General features: G+C 38.0%; 1 protein-coding gene across 8 annotated transcripts in view; it reads left to right on the forward strand.

Annotated features, from left to right (window-relative positions):
• RALGAPA1 (Ral GTPase activating protein catalytic subunit alpha 1) overlaps window positions 1-15,975 on the forward strand; it is a 134,330-nt gene that overhangs the window by 58,146 nt on the left and 60,209 nt on the right. For 7 of the 8 annotated variants that reach the window (XM_049825465.1, XM_049825464.1, XM_049825467.1 and 4 more), the window contains 8 exons: window positions 1,450-1,602; window positions 3,134-3,327; window positions 3,453-3,551; window positions 3,664-3,819; window positions 5,303-5,431; window positions 6,362-6,487; window positions 7,723-7,781; window positions 11,305-11,413. In XM_049825465.1, the coding sequence (XP_049681422.1) occupies window positions 1,450-1,602; window positions 3,134-3,327; window positions 3,453-3,551; window positions 3,664-3,819; window positions 5,303-5,431; window positions 6,362-6,487; window positions 7,723-7,781; window positions 11,305-11,413 (1,025 nt within the window). The remainder of the gene's footprint in view (window positions 1-1,449; window positions 1,603-3,133; window positions 3,328-3,452; window positions 3,552-3,663; window positions 3,820-5,302; window positions 5,432-6,361; window positions 6,488-7,722; window positions 7,782-11,304; window positions 11,414-15,975) is intronic. The other variant, XM_049825472.1, reaches the window with a different exon arrangement.

A 15,975-nucleotide genomic window follows, 5' to 3' on the forward strand; every position in this document is an offset into this window, starting at 1 on the left:
ATTCCCTTTCCTTTCCTCTCTATCCCACCTCCCTTGCTTTCTCTCTTCCCCATCACTCTTTCTCACTCTTTCTCTTGATCTGCTCTCATCCATCCCCACTTAATGAGCAGAATGGAAGAGAAGTAGGAAAGTATTTCTTTGAACAGCTTTTAAGTGTAGTTTACATTATCTTTGTTAGCATGTGGAAAACAAGTGGTCAGTGGCGAGAGGAGAGTATCGTTACCTGTTGCCGTTAAACAGTAGTCTGTGCGTGAAGCAGTAGTGTCCATCTCTCCTGCACAGGGGTGTTAATTTAAATTGATGGTAAAAGCTTCATTGGCTTTGCCATTTAAATGAGATGGGGACCTTTGCAGTTTAACAATGTAATTAAGTTTGTTTACCACAATTTCTGTTCTGATAACACTGACATTTTCTGTCAAGTTATTTAAATTTGTTGCTTTACAAGAAAGAACACTTCGCAGCCAATAATTTCAGAAAACTACTATTTTAAAAGACTCAGTTTTTCACTGCTGTCCCTAAAGTTCAGTTTATCTCCAATACTGAACTTCACAAATCATTATAGTATTTTTGGGTCCCAGTTACATTTATCTAAGAGTTAAAATTAATATGTTTGAATTCTTCCATTGTAATATGTGCTGATGTGTAGGGAAGTATGTGGTGAATATCTGTTTTCTTTTTTTCTGCCATCTGACTGTTCTGACCAAACTCAGCTTTTTATAATGATCATTAGGCAAATTCAGGAAGTGGAACTAAGGTAGTGCAGAAGAAAAGTACAAGTACCTGCTCCCTCTCCACAGATCTCTTGGTAGAGGAGAACAAATAGTTGCCTGGACAGGATGCTGCTCAGTGGTGATCATGGAAAAAATGCCTTTGCAGCACTGTCATTCAAACACTTGTATTTTCCTGTCTTAGAGGAAATAACATTCCTCTAACTTTACAGAACTTTCCCTCCATATGGATTTTCACAGCTCAATTGGCAGATAAACATAAAAAATTGTCCATTACTGGTTTGAGCTTTTATTTATAAATAAACATGTATGCATCCATAAACCTTGAAGAGCACTTGTTCCAGGAAAATTTCTGCTTGAATGCTTTGCTGGAGAGAAATTTAGGTGAGGGAATGTGGAGAGAAATTTGACTGGTTCAGAACACTGAAAGTGCTGCAGAACAAACACATTTAAAATTATCTGGACCTAAAATAGAGCTCTGTTAATCCATTTACCTATCTGATTTTGATGTTCATCACTCGGCTTTCCTGCATGTAATTAGTTTTCTTTCACAGCACCATTTACAGGGACATGTGCTTACAGGTTTTTTATCTTTTTTTTGCCCAGATTTGATATATAGAAGTAGTTCAGTTTTCTTTTAATGCTATGTTTAGACAACATTTCAGTAGCTCAAGAAAATAGAAAAGGCTTTTAAGGTAACTGTTAAAAATTGCATTTGCAGGGTCTGAAAGTGCTTCTCCAATCCAATCTGCTCTTGGATCCCGATCACAGACACCCTCTCCTGCCACTCTTCATGCAGATCATATTGAGCAGAAGGATCTGCAGCTGGATGAGAAGCTCCACCACTCTGTTTTACAGACGCCAGATGACCTAGGCAATATCTGGAATAGAAAATATAAACTATTTCTTTCTTTCTTTCCAATGCCATATAGTGAAGTAGCTAGTGTCACATTAGTTGTAGACAATCCTGTACAAGGCTATTTCATCTGCACTTTTAAAAATATTTAATTATGGTGATTTAAAAGCAAACAAAAACCTTTTGCATTTTATCTTGCATTTCATTGGAACTGTTAGCAGTGGATTAATAGTCCACACATTTATAATTGTTCTTTTTGATGCTTAGAGTCATGGCAGCTTAATCTAGTATGTGGCCCTGCCATGGACTGTTTTATCATTGATGTAAAAATAATAAGACGCAATTTTAAAGTAATGTTATAATTTTTCCTTGGAAGTTTGATTCTTTTCCTTTCCATATTTAAACAAATTTATAATTTCTTCAGCTATCTTAGCTATTGAATTCTAGGATACATTCACTTTGTAAATAAGAAGTTCCCATTTCTCCCTTATTTGGTCTCATGGAAACAGAAGAGTGTCTGATGTATATTTGAGACTCTTTAAGTGGCCTACTGATAGACAGAAATATCATCATTTTGCTTTGTACTTTGAACTTTACAACCTAGAAACCATTAGTGTCTCTACCACAGTGGTCCAGATCTTCAAAAGAAGAGGCTATATGATTAGGCTGAATTCAGATTTAATTTTGATTTTGTATGCCTGTGGGACCTGCGAGATTTTCAGAAGATGTCAGCAAATTCTGGTGCTGAGGTGTTTTGAAAATCTGTCTGAAGGGGCAGAAAGGAGATTCTGGATGCCTACTGCTTTAAAACTGTGGCTTGTTAGCTAGTTTAGTGTGGCTGTTTAGCTAAGTAAGTAAGAGCCAAGTAGACCGTAGCCTTCATAATCTATTGAAGTTTTCTTTGTATGGACAAACTAGATTAATCACCTTCCACCTAAAAAACAATGTTCATTCGTATAACGCTGATGTGTAGAGAGAGCTAGGTGAGAGTTAGACTGTGGTGCTAGGTTACTGAATGTTGCCTCTCCACTCATACAAATTTACAGCTTAAAGAACAGTAACCTGAGACAAGTTTATTCTCACCTTTCTCTTCAATTTGCAATGAAATACATTCCTAGTAGATTCTAAGGAAAATAGTCTTTCTGTTTTGTTGGGAAAAATGTAAAGTTGAAATGTAATTTTACTTGAAAGCAGGCAAGTGGAGTTCTGGAGATACATTGACTCCAAAGAGTGTAAGACAGCACTTACAAAAAGAGGGGCCTTACTAGGTCCATCAGATCCTTATTAGGGCTCCAGTTGTGACCTTAAATGTTATTTATGGAAAGAATATAAGAAAGAGGACAATTCTTCCTCTACAGAGTTTGGTAATAGACATATAGTTAAACATATCCAGCGTTGAGGTGGCTGAATGGGTAAGAAATATCTTACTCTGAAAGCCTGATCTTTTTTTTCCTTTTGGTTTTAAGAAAACTATGTATGTAATAGTTACATCAGAACTTTTCTTTTTCTGGAGAGGTAGGTCTCACTATACTTTTTTATTCCATTACAGAAACTAGTGAATTCCCCTCAGAATGTTGCAGCGTGATGGCTGGGGGAACGCTTACAGGATGGCATGCAGATGTTGCTACTGTGATGTGGAGGCGAATGCTAGGAATTTTGGGAGATGTCAACAGCATCATGGATCCAGAGATTCATGCCCAGGTTTTTGATTACCTCTGTGAACTATGGCAGAATCTGGCCAAGGTAAAAGAGCTGAACCTCTTCTCCAACCTGACCTGATAGGGCAGGATTTTCAGAAGGAAAAAACCACCACCTTAATATATTTCCCTTAAATGTTTATCTTTTTGGTTTGTTTTTAATAATTGCAGATAAGAGACAATCTTGGTATTTCAACAGATAACCTAACTTCACCATCTCCACCAGTTTTAATTCCACCACTGAGAATCCTAACACCATGGCTGTTCAAGGTAAATTTGAGCACTGAGCAGTGAAACAGAAATAAGAGCTCATGTAGGTGTAGAATAGTGTTTAATGTAATTTTTTAATTTATTAATAATAAATATCATTCTGAAACTGTAGGCAACAATGCTGACTGATAAATACAAACAAGGAAAGCTACATGCTTATAAACTCATTTGTAAGACAATGAAGCGAAGACAAGATGTTTCTCCAAACAGGGATTTTCTAACTCATTTCTACAATATAATGCACTGTGGACTTCTTCATGTTGATCAAGTAAGTTTAATTATGAAATTCAGGTTAATATAAATAGTATAACTAAAAAGAAAATTGTTTTATCAAAAATATTGAATGGATTTTCAGATGACTAATTTAACTTTGTCTTTGAAAATAGTTACGTGATTGATACTTTTTCTAAACTTTGATGAATGGCCCTCATGTTCTTGGTTGTAATCAGAAGTGCTTTTTTTGTAGTCCATTTCAAGCAAACACCAGGGCAGAAAAGGTACTCTTTCATTTTTCTACTGATTGTATGTTACAGATTGAAGCACGCAAGAAAAGAAAGAGAAGGAAGCAGATCTCTCTACGGTCTACTGTTCTTACTTGTTCCCAGATGCAGTAGTTTAGCTAGAGGGAAAGTAAATTGTGCTCACTACATTGGAGTAGTTTATTTCTACACCAAGTATAGGGACTAGCAAACCGAGACATACTGAGTATATCTATAATCACTGGGACTAGATCTTCTTCATAGGTTTTAATATGAGCGAGTCTGAAAATATTGTATGGCTTAAACACCCTTTTTAAAGCCTTCCATCAGAAGTGTGAAAAAGTTGGGTTTGTGAACTTTTTTGAGGAGCAGTTAGAGGCACAGGGAGATCAAAGGTTCAAACAATCCTGTTTTCATTAACTGGGCAAAATAGAAATAGTCCAAAATTATTTCACAGATGGCTATGCATAGGACAGATGGACAGTTTTTGTCGTCTAACAACCAGTTTACAATGCTTTTCTTGCTGGATTGCAAATCTTCTTATAACATACTGCCATTTAGTTGGCTATTGCTATTATTGGAGAATTATTCAAAGGAGGAAAAGGATTATTTTTTTGCCTATCTGTGAACTTGGGATGTTTTTTAATAGTTAAAACATTTTATACTTTTTCCAATACTTTTGAAGAAATTGCATCACGTTACATTAATTTAGAAAACTGCCTAAGTCTACAAGAATGCAGTATGCTGTGTTGAATAATTGTATACCAGAAATTTTATAAACCACTGGATTATAATTCTTTCTTTATATTTTGATTCCATATATGTAAGAGGCTAACACCTTTTTTTAAAGTTATAGTCAGGTGATTCTTGTTGGAGAGGATTTAAGTGTGTTGTTAAGAAGGTATGATAGCTCATATTGTCACTATATCTCTTCTGTACATATTTAAATGAATGGTTAATCATTTATAGAACTCTTAAAAGTGAAATGTAAATGATTATAAGATGCGACCTGGTACCAACCTCATACAATAGTGTCTAAGGGTAAATTGATCTATAAAGTATACCACAGTTTACTTCTATTAATATGAGTATACTTAAGGAATTTATCTTTTTATGCTACTCTTTGCTCAGTAACGAGTGTCTTAATTGCCACAATGAATTTGCTTTCTTGCTTTTTTACTTTCTACCTTTGGTAAATGCCTGCCTTTTTTTCATTCATTGGTCATCTTGTTGATACTCTTCTTTTCCTTTTTTCCCTTTTCCTCCTGCAAGGATATTGTCAATACAATCATCAAGCACTGCTCTCCTCAGTTCTTTTCACTTGGTTTGCCTGGTGCCACCATGCTTATTATGGATTTCATTGTAGCAGCAGGAAGAGTGGCTGCGTCTTCTTTCCTCAATGTAAGTGTTCATCAGTTCATTCTCATTTATGTGCAAGGGGTATGAGAGATAACTGAGCAGTATTTTTCCTTGACTAAGGTGTTAACTTGTCCCCAGTAGTCAATGTAATTGTTAGCAAGTACAGATGTTGTGAGTGGTTTATTCTAGAACACTACTCGTGCAAGTCCTCTACAGAAAATATGTAAAGAATGCAAAAATTTCTGTTGAGCAGAGAATCTTGTTTTACTTCGGAGCTCTCAGAATTGTGACTGCGCTTTAAAATAAATGTCCATTTTGACTGTACCTTCATTTTAAAAGTATATTTATTCCTCTGTATCTCTGCTATGCAATGACTTTGATCAGGTTTGAGAACTCGAATCTGCTACTGTTTGCACTATTTTAGATGTATTTCTGATACTCTCACCCAGGCAACTTCAGCCTTATATAGTAATACCAATATGATTACCTAGGTGCTGTTGGCCTTGCATGACTGTACTTTCTCAAAGCTCAATACTCCCCTCCAATTGTCTGTGAGTTTTGACTGTTTCTCACATCATTCCCCCTTTAACCAACTATGAAATCCAGCTTCGCTCAAGGTACTATCTGAAACCTCTGTCAGCTTCTTACACTGTTAGCTGTAGTGTCCAGCAATGCCTCATGTAGTTTTCCACATCCCGTTCAACTAGGTGAACCGAAGACCTGAGCCTAGTTAGCAGCTCGGTCACTTGTCTGTAGTCCTAACAATTCCTGTACTTCCTTTTGACCATCTGGGGTGTGCATGAGTAGCAATCCCTGGGGCTGTGGTCATGGTTTGCTTCTCTACAAAATTTACAGGAGAAGGGAAATAGCTGTGTAGACGTTCAGCCATTGTTTTCTTTATAGGCAGCTAGAAACATCAGCTTCCCAATTGCAGTAAGAATATATATTTCTCTTCACCTTTTTTTCTTTTAGGCACCAAGAGTTGAAGCACAAGTTCTTTTAGGATCCCTAGTCTGTTTTCCCAATTTATATCATGAACTACCAGCTCTTCACCCAAACATTCCTGACATTGCTGTGTCTCAGTTTACGGATGTTAAGGTAGGAATTTTAAGAATATTTGGATGGTATTCAGCTACCAAGTATATGTTTAATATGGTGTTATTCTAGGAAATATTAACTAAAATTTTAAGAGTCTAAAATTTTTCAGAAATCATTTAAAATAGATGATAAGGCTTAAGATCCCATAAAATCTTGTCAAACTTTACCTTGTTAAACATACTTTATAATTGCTGTTAACTTAATAATAAAGTGTTTTCATATGTTTGTAAAAGAAAATTATGTGTTATCTCATCTTTTCAAGCCTACTCGCAGTATGGCTCTTTGGAGTCTCACAGATTTAATCATCTGAGAAGGAGAAGATTGAGAGGTTCAAGATACATAATTTATTGGGAATTCACAACTGGTGAAATCTGCCTGTGTTCCTAGGAGCTTTAGAAAACCTCTGTACATCCATATGTTCTTTTTAGACAAAGAGCAAAGATTAATGGAGACCTTACCCTCTCTATCGTAACACAGATTTGGGTAGTGTGCCAGTATACTGAAACTGGGCAGAGCTCTGTTTGTGTGATTAATTGCTGTATGCATGTCAGGTGTGATTACTATGTCTAAGAAAGGCTCCCCACAAGTTTTCAAACTGTTTCAATTTAGAGAGAGATGATGGCTCGGAAACTGCTTTACACCTTGCTCCCTTTTGGGGACTGATTTTGAACTCCTTCTTTCTCATTTTTATTGCATAAATGGCTGTTTACTTGAGCTTTGTGGAGAGCAACCTACAGCTTTAGGGCATTTCACTGCAGTTGAGTCAGAATTCTTCTTGACATCCTTCTTAAGGCACTGTAGTCACTTGTTCTGCAACTATTTCCAAAGACTTTTTAAATGAATATAGTTTGGGAAGAGCAAAAATGGCTTGTTTAAACCTCAAGGTAATAGAAACTTTCTGTAATACCCTTCAGGGCTATTCACAGAAGCTAGCTTCAGGGACGCTCCCCCCACCTTGATATTTTATGGAAATGTATTGGCAAGAATTGGATAAATGGTTAATCAGCCAACATTAGGACAGTAATCTGTGGTATATTCTTGGGGTAGCACAATAATGAGAATCTGGGGCAGACTAGAAGCTTGGAGCAGTGGTAAGCAAACAGTTCATCTGACCACAAACCTAGAGACTCAGCTAAGCAACATACCTGTGTGTACTATAAAAAATCCTAATTTTCTACACACTTCATGTCATGGAGTTATTGGTAAACCAGTGAATATTTTCCTCTTTGTTTTAGGAACTCATAATCAAAACTGTGTTAAGTTCAGCAAGAGAGGAGCCATCTGGTCCTGCACGGTAGGTCATCAAATAGCTTCTAAATGAAGATTCTTTTCTATATTATACTGTTTTGAGTTGGATATATTGAAGAGGTTAAAGTAAAAGTTTGTATGTGTTTTGTTCATAGTTTTCTTTACAACTATCAAAACTGTGGTCTACCATGTGAATGTGAAATTGTTTGTAAATAAAGATAATAACAGAACAGATGTTTTTTGTCAGACCAAATGTTGGTCTAGCCCAGTATCCCTTCTCTGATAGTGGTTGACAGAAAAGCGTGTTAATATTGGTAAGAATATAAGCTGTATGCTCTCCCGGCCTACCCTGGTGTTAGGCTCAGGGATTTTCTGTACTAGAGAGGCATTTTTGAGTTTGATTTAAGGACAAGATCGCTTACGAGGGAGGTATGGTTATTTTTATTAGACCACATGATTTAATTAGAAAAACAGAAATAATCCAAGCTACATGAGCCTTTCTTTATGGTATGGAAAAGAAGCAGAAGATACTGAGTGAAGCATTAAACTGGGAATGATTGCTCTGATGCTTAAACTTAGGCATCTTCATTAAATAGAGAACTTAAAAGAAGATGATAGTTAGCAGTTTTCTGTTTCTTAATTTGCTTAGGATTTTTTTCCTCCTTCCCTGTCCCTTGAGGCTTTCAGTTAGAAGGTCTTGTGTATGGGACTGGAATAAGAATCTGTAATGCCTACCAAGGAAGAGCACACTTATGTGCCTTGTCTGTACATGCTCAGCTAATAAATGTTACTTAACAAATGCAAGATGGTAGAACCAAGGCCTGAAAAATGTTATTGGAAAGATAGGTTCAATGAACCTTAAAACGTTTTGCTGGAAAACAAAGAGCAGTTTTCATCACCCTACTTACCTGTTCTTCTTGAGCTGATAATCTCTCTCAACACAGGGGAAGGAAGGAATGTTCTGAGATAATTTTCATTTCATTTTTCATGTTCTTTTATGAAACTGAGTTCCAAAAAGCACAACATTCTCCACTTTGCTTTTGAAAAAGGTGATTTAAATTCATTTGGTTCAGAATATTATTACTGATCCTGTGGCACTGAAGAACACAGTATTAGCATCTTCAGTTCTGGCAGTGTGGCTGGGAAGAGGAAGGGAACATCCTGCATGTCTCCATATCCTCTGTGGCTGTGAGCTTGTGCATGTAGGAGCACAGGCACATGTGCATGCCCAGCCTTTCAGAAAGCTGAGTTATGCTGCACCCAAAATACAAAGTTGGACCACTGTGTGTAATAACATTAAATGAAGATTAAAAAGGAGTACATTCCCAGTGTCTCTTTGGGTTGCCTGTGTCCCTCTCCTCCTTCTGGGAGAGAGATGGGTATGTCTTCGTTGTGGGGATAATGATGTTTCCACAGCTCCTGACGCCTGACTGCCTCACTCCTTGGCGGTAGTTTATCCACTGTCTCTTTTGGGAATAACCTCTGATACCATCTGCTTCACAGCAGTATGGAGTTCACCTGGATGCTATCAGAGGTCGTATTCAGGATGGGCATTGTGATTTTGCCATGTCAGCTCAGCCACTGATAGAGGCTTATTTGTCTGTGCAGTTTCCTAAGAAAAAACTTAGGTTTCTTGGAACTTAGGTACATAGCTTTATATCTCCAGCAAGTCTGAGTGCTGTTATTATTATCCAAGCTATAAATCGGTATTCCTTATCTCTTCCACAGAGGCTCGATGTTTTGCATTGCGTTACATACTTGACCCAGCTGAGCTTCAGGGAAGTCAGTTATCTGAAATACGTTCTACTCTCAGACCTCCATCTATACAGATTAATAACTGCATTAATCAAATTCCTCTCCTGCTGCTTTCAGTCTGAAAAAGAAGTGATAGGTTAATGAACTCTGTGTTCTCTTCTCCTGAATAATGATAGCGAAACCAGTGTTCTTAGTAGAAACCTCACAAACTCATGAATAGTTTTCACATCAGTAGGTCATCAGGTGTGGAATGGATCTCAACAGCATGAAGAAAACTTAAAATTGTAACATGGACTTAGAGCTGTCTACTCTTCTATATACTAAAGGTTTATTTTCTGAGTCAGCTTACACAAACTGTGTTCATTGTTAAATCCATGCCATTTTCTTTCTTTCTTTCCTTCAAAAAGGATTGAAACACATACTGTGGAAATAACAGAAGTGTAGATTGGGAAGGGACCAGGAGCACTTCTGTAAGCTCCCCCTCCTCCAAGGCTGGAGTATGTCTAAAGCATTCCTGGCAGTAGATTGCTTAAACGGTCCTGAAAAATTTCTCCAAGAAGAAAGTTACAAAAATCTTAGACTGTTCCAATACTTATCTTATTTTTTTCAGTCAGGTTGTTTTTATGACCAGTATATAGGAGAAATCTTTTTCTGCTGGAAACTAAACTCTTCAGTGACTTACTGCACATCAGAAGATTTCTTATGATTTCCTTCCTCAATTGTGATCTTGACCCAGTAGACCCTTCAACTTTTCCTCCATGTGTAATATTTCCCAAAGTGTGTATATTATTTTTGTCACTTTTTTTTCTAGACTCTCTCAAGCTTGTCTTTATTCTTAAATTGTATTAATCAGGATGTAATGAAAGCAGTCTTGCAATTGAGATTTCAACAACAATGCACAAAACAGGGTGGTTTGACATCTTATTTACGCTATCATGTAGAATTTTTGCTACTTGTTAGCAGTTTCATGATTCTGTGTAGCCTTAAAATCCTTTTTTCTACAGCACAGGCTTCATAACCACTTCTGTTTCTGTTTTTATTCTAGCATATGATTTTTCCTTCCCAGATGTAATGCTTTGCAGTTCCCATGAGCAGCTTTCATCTTGTCAATTTTGGACTGCTCACCAATTTCATCCAGAGGATTTTTGAATTCTGAAGTTGTTTCCAATATATTTGCAGCCTGTGTTCTTGAAGATAATTACTAATGATTCAGAGATTGCTTAAGCTAGCTCCTTAACATTTCTGAACAAATTTCATCCATCTCTGCTGATTTGAATGCATCTATCTAAATATTCTTTACCTTTACACTTTTCCATTTCCTGATTTTAAATGAAGAAACAACAAAATTTGAAGTATTTAATCACAATATGTACGCTGTCTCTATCATTCATGTACCCCTCCTCTATTCATCCTTGTTTACTGGCAATCTAAAAAAAGGTAAATATCTATGAATGAATAACATTCCCCTCTCTTGTCTCTGTGTCCCAGAAGCTCTAGACAAATATAAGCAAAATCTCACTTAGGGAGGAGGAACCTCACACCACAATTTTTACTTTGTCAGGAGTTCTTGATGTCTTTTGGATTTTTCAGTTGCTCAGAAGGGTGCTTCCTCTGTCCTTTCCTATGCCTTCATCAGGGTACTTGGGATTTCTTTCTCATTTTTAAATGTTATAGCATTATAAGGTTTTTGTGTAGTTCTTTTTGAAATATTAAAAACATTTATTAGATTTTAGCAAGACATACCATGTATCATAAAAATTGCACATTCTTATAGCATGTTTCTCAAGAACTTATCCTCCAACATTGTTTTGCAGATGTGTTGCTCTTTGCAGCCTTGGTATTTGGATCTGTGAGGAGCTAGTTCATGAATCACATCATCCTCAGATCAAGGAAGCATTGAATGTGATTTGTGTTTCTTTAAAGGTGAGAGACTAACACTTTTACAAAGTATGTTGCCTTTACATGTAAAGATACTTTACCTTTTCAAAGTCATGGTCACGTTTTAGCATCCTCATTTCACAGTCTCATTTTCAATCCTTACAAAAGACTGAATTCAGTTTAATTGGTGGATCTCTGAACTCTGTCAAAAGACTTCTTTACCCTTCTTTAAGTTTGGAGGAAATGATGTGCTGGGAAATAAGATAGTGGATTGCTATCTTAATATATGTCATTAGCCACTTCACTCTAACCTCCACCCTTTGGAGCATAATAGTTTGTCCATCATCCCAACTTTCATAAATAATCCTTGCAATTCAGGTCCCAGCAAAACCACTACTGGCTTTGCCCAGCTTTGCCCAGCTATACCCCTTCCCACATCCTGGACCCAAGCTTCCAGCAGGATTTTCCACATCTGACTGTAATTAGATCTAGGAGCCTGTGGTGGATTAACCTTGTGTAAGGGCCAAACTCCCACCCAGCCACTTACTCGCTCCCCCTCCTCAACAAGACGGGGAGAAAACAGGATGAAAAATCTTGTGGGTCAAGATGAAGACAGGGAGAATGCTTACCAGCTACCATCATGGGCAAAACAGATTTGACTTGGGGAAATTTAATTTAATTTTAATTAAGATAATTTGGGCAATGAGAAAGTCAAAATTTAAAATGCCGCCTTTCCCTGCCCTCCCCTTTTCCCAGGCTCAACTTCACTCCTTTGTTCCCAACTCTGCTGTCTCCTGCTGCCCTCTCCCAAGTAATGCACCGGGGATGGGGAGCGGGGAGTTGTGGTCAGTCCGTAACAGTTTGTCTGCCACTCCTTCCTCCCTGTGCCAGTATGGGTCCTCCCACTAGCTGCAGTCCTTCAGGATAAGTCTGCTCCAATGTGGGCTGTCTGTGGACTGCAGTTCCTTCAGGAAATCTCCAGTGCTGCAGTGTGGGGTATTCCACAGCTGCAGTGTCGATATCTCCTCCAGCATGGTCTTTTCCAAGGCTGCAGGGGGATCTCTGCTCCAGCACCTGGAGCACCTTCTCCCCGTCCTCCTCCTTTGGCTTTCACGTTTGCCACCTGTTTATTGTTCCTTCCCGCTTCCCCCCCTTCTCTGCCTGTGTGGCATTTTTGCCCTTTCTTAAATATGTTCTCATGAAGGTGCCACAGACTTGGCACATGGGCTCAGCTGCATTCTTTGGTGGGTCTCTTGCAGAGCTGGCCGGAACCTCCTGTGTCCGGCATGGGGCAGCCCCTAACCTCTTCTCACAGAGGCCCCCCTGTAGCCTCTCCACTACAAAACCTTGCCATGTACGGCCAGTACAGATCCATACAAAGACACTGGAGTACAGAAACATCGGAGTCTTTCCTTCTCCAGCATTTGTGTCTCCTGTCTAGACTAGACAAGGATGCCGAGGGAAGTCACATTCCTCACTAATTGGCATCCTGGGTTCCCCAGCTCTGATTAATAGTACTCTTAAAGCCTCCATGGTGCATTCTCCTGAAACATTGCAAAAAGGAAAGGCCAGGGTAGAGAGGTGACTGGAAGGGATCCCAGTTTTGTGAGCCATCTGCCATCATATGCAAAAAGCCTGTCCCAAGCCAAATTGCTGCCTTGTACGCTTTGGCTACCAGACTGAGCAGAGCATCTAGTGTAAGAGGGGGACAGGGAAGAAAGTGGGAAGGTGATAATTGCAAAGGACAAGCAGAAGTTTCCCAAAGCTTCTCGTACTTCTTGCTCACCTGCCCTCTTCTTCCCTCCACCATCCAGATCCCATTATCCCCATGTCCTCATTACATTCTGTGCCTGTTCTCTTCTGAGTTTGAGAGCCATTGCACTATGCAGTATTGCTTCTCAGCTCCGGTCAGATATTTAGATAGAGATGTAGAGTACTTATGCCGCATGCATGGAAGCACTGGAGGCTGTTTGATTTCCTGTGGCAAAGTGCTTTTCTCCCTCATTCCAGGACATGTCATTCAGGCCAGTACCTCTTAGAAAAAATCTGCATCCAAAGACAGGTCCAAGAGTTGGCATCAAAGTCTATGTGAATAAACTACCTGTTGAAAGAGAATAATGAGACCTCTAATTTTGGTGAGAAGTAAAGAGCACCTGTTTTTGTGGCTATCATTAAATGTATTTCCCATTTTTTATGAAGCATGCTGCAACACTGGGTAATTTTACAATTTTTCAGAGAGATTTAACTTTTCCATTTTAATGGGTGTTGTGGGTTGGGCCTGGCTAGCAGCAGGAGTGGGGAGAACATAGGAAGAACAGCAGTGGGCCCCTTTCCGCAGAGGCCACACCTGCAGCCCCCTGCTACCAAAACCTTCCCAACTACACTCAATACAATGGTTCTGAAACTAATTTGTAAGATAAAACTTTACAGTCTCTGATAATCGCCATACAGTTCTGTATAACTACTTTATACTAGGTTCTTGAAATCTAGGATGATTTACTGTTTTGGTATTTGCTGTTTTAATTGAATCTGTTAAACATAGCTAGTATGCACAGTGATTCTCACCTGGAAATGCAGCTTGCTCAGATACAGCTAGTTCATTGTGGTGCAATGCTTATAAGATGCTTCTGAATAGAAGAGATTTTCTGACATTTGTCTGCCTTTCCTTTTGTGAATGACAGTGTTCACTATTCTGAAACTAGTCTCACTGTTTTGAACTCTGGTCACAAGATTTTGTATTGGTGGTAGTATATCAACAGTATATTCCTTTCTTCATCTCTGTTAAAAAGCTGCACTTTTTTGGCTTTTTTTTTTCCGTGATGAGTGTTTTTGTTTTCCTACTTTTTTCAGATCTTTTTCATATTTGTTCATATCTTATGCAATGATTATTAAAAAACATATTATTTTCTAGCATTATGCAAACTTGCATATTTATGAACAATATCTTCAACTTTTTAAATATTTCCCAATTTATTTTCAGAACCTTTCTACATGCTCTTTGTTTGGATGAAAATTCAATGAATAGTCTAGTCTTTCTGTATATACATGTTGATAAAAATCAGGGTGTACACCTATTATATATGGCTTGTGTCAGATGTTGGGGACTAACTTTTCAGCAGTGGGAATCTGAAAAGCATCTTAGCGAATCACATCCTGTGAAGCAGGATTTGGGTCTGTCTAAAATGGGTAGCTGCAGGGCTTTTAGTATTAGACTCTAAATTGCAATTTCCTGTTTTGCAAAATCACATTCATCCTTTGCAGCTTCACTAATACTCTCTTCCAGGGTTCTCCCCTTGCTTTTTAATATCCCTTAAATAGTACATTTTATCGAGTTCCTGCAGAGGTTTGGTATTAGGTAAATTATGTTGTTTTTATCTTACTTCTGCAATCTATCAAAGTTTGAACTATTTTTAATCCTGACATTCACTCTGATTTCTCTTACTTTTCTTTGACGTATTTATTAAACCAATTATTTGTATCTCATTTATATTAAACGTAAATTACTTCTTGAATGAAAAGACAAAGATCTTTATATTTCTACTTTGCTTTGTGTTGGCAAAAGTGTCCAGAGCATGTTGGCTTTTCTCCTATTCTGAGCAGTGGTATACATTCACAATCGAGTTTAATCATGAAATGAAAAGTTCATAAATATATCATGGGAGAAACAAATGGGCTCTAATTTGTTACCTAAGCAATCTCCTGGCTTCCCAGTAGTCGGAGATTTGAACTCCCAGAATGGATTATTTTCTTATTTTCAGGAGAAATGAATCAATAGGGAGCTATAGTCCTAGTCCAACTTACTGATAAGTACAATTGAGCAAATAACATTGACTAGGAATGTTAGCAACAATTACATGCCTATTTCTGAAATACAGAAGTGTACTCAGAACTGCCATCCAGCTCTGAATATAGCTAGCACTTCTCCCAGCAGTGTGGTGATACTGCTATATCTGCGTTAACCTCTGCTGAAGTCTGAGCACAAAGGATCCTAACCAGCCATCCAGACCCCCGCTCCTCTCAAAAATGCTGCAGATACATCACAAAAATGTGTTGTGCAGGCTTAGATGCGTGAGTGCTAAACATAGGTTATTTGCAAGTACAGACAAGGTTAAACTACTGATGTAACATCCAGAAAGCAAAGGATCTTTGCAAAGATGAAAAGTATGGTAAGACTACCCTTCTGAGAAAACCCTGAGAGTTAGGTACCAGGCAAAGTGCTGGTTCATTGAAAGTTGTTGTTTGTTTGTTTGTTTTTTCCATTGAGTAACTTTTTAAAAAATGATGTCTGCAGTTACGCTACTAAATATAAAATCATATAGAAGTAGTGAATTCTTACGCTTTGTAACACACAGGATTTTCCAGAGATAGAAAATGATGGGTGAGGTGTTTGTAGCCTTGCACAGCCGCCTTTGTGCCACCTCTGAAGGTTCTTGGACAAGAAGTCAGAACAAAGCAGCTGACTTGAGAGGGGTGAATTGTTTTGCTGTTCAGCATAAATCCAGTGTTTCTGCTAGGGTTTAGGAAAATGTCCTTCCAGGACACACAGCTTTATAACTGTCTGTTCTAAAGTATCAGTGCATTTATTTGAAATGTGATATATTGACCCT

Source organism: Accipiter gentilis, chromosome 22, assembly GCF_929443795.1.
Source record: "Accipiter gentilis chromosome 22, bAccGen1.1, whole genome shotgun sequence".
NCBI classification, from domain to species: Eukaryota; Metazoa; Chordata; class Aves; order Accipitriformes; family Accipitridae; genus Astur; species Astur gentilis.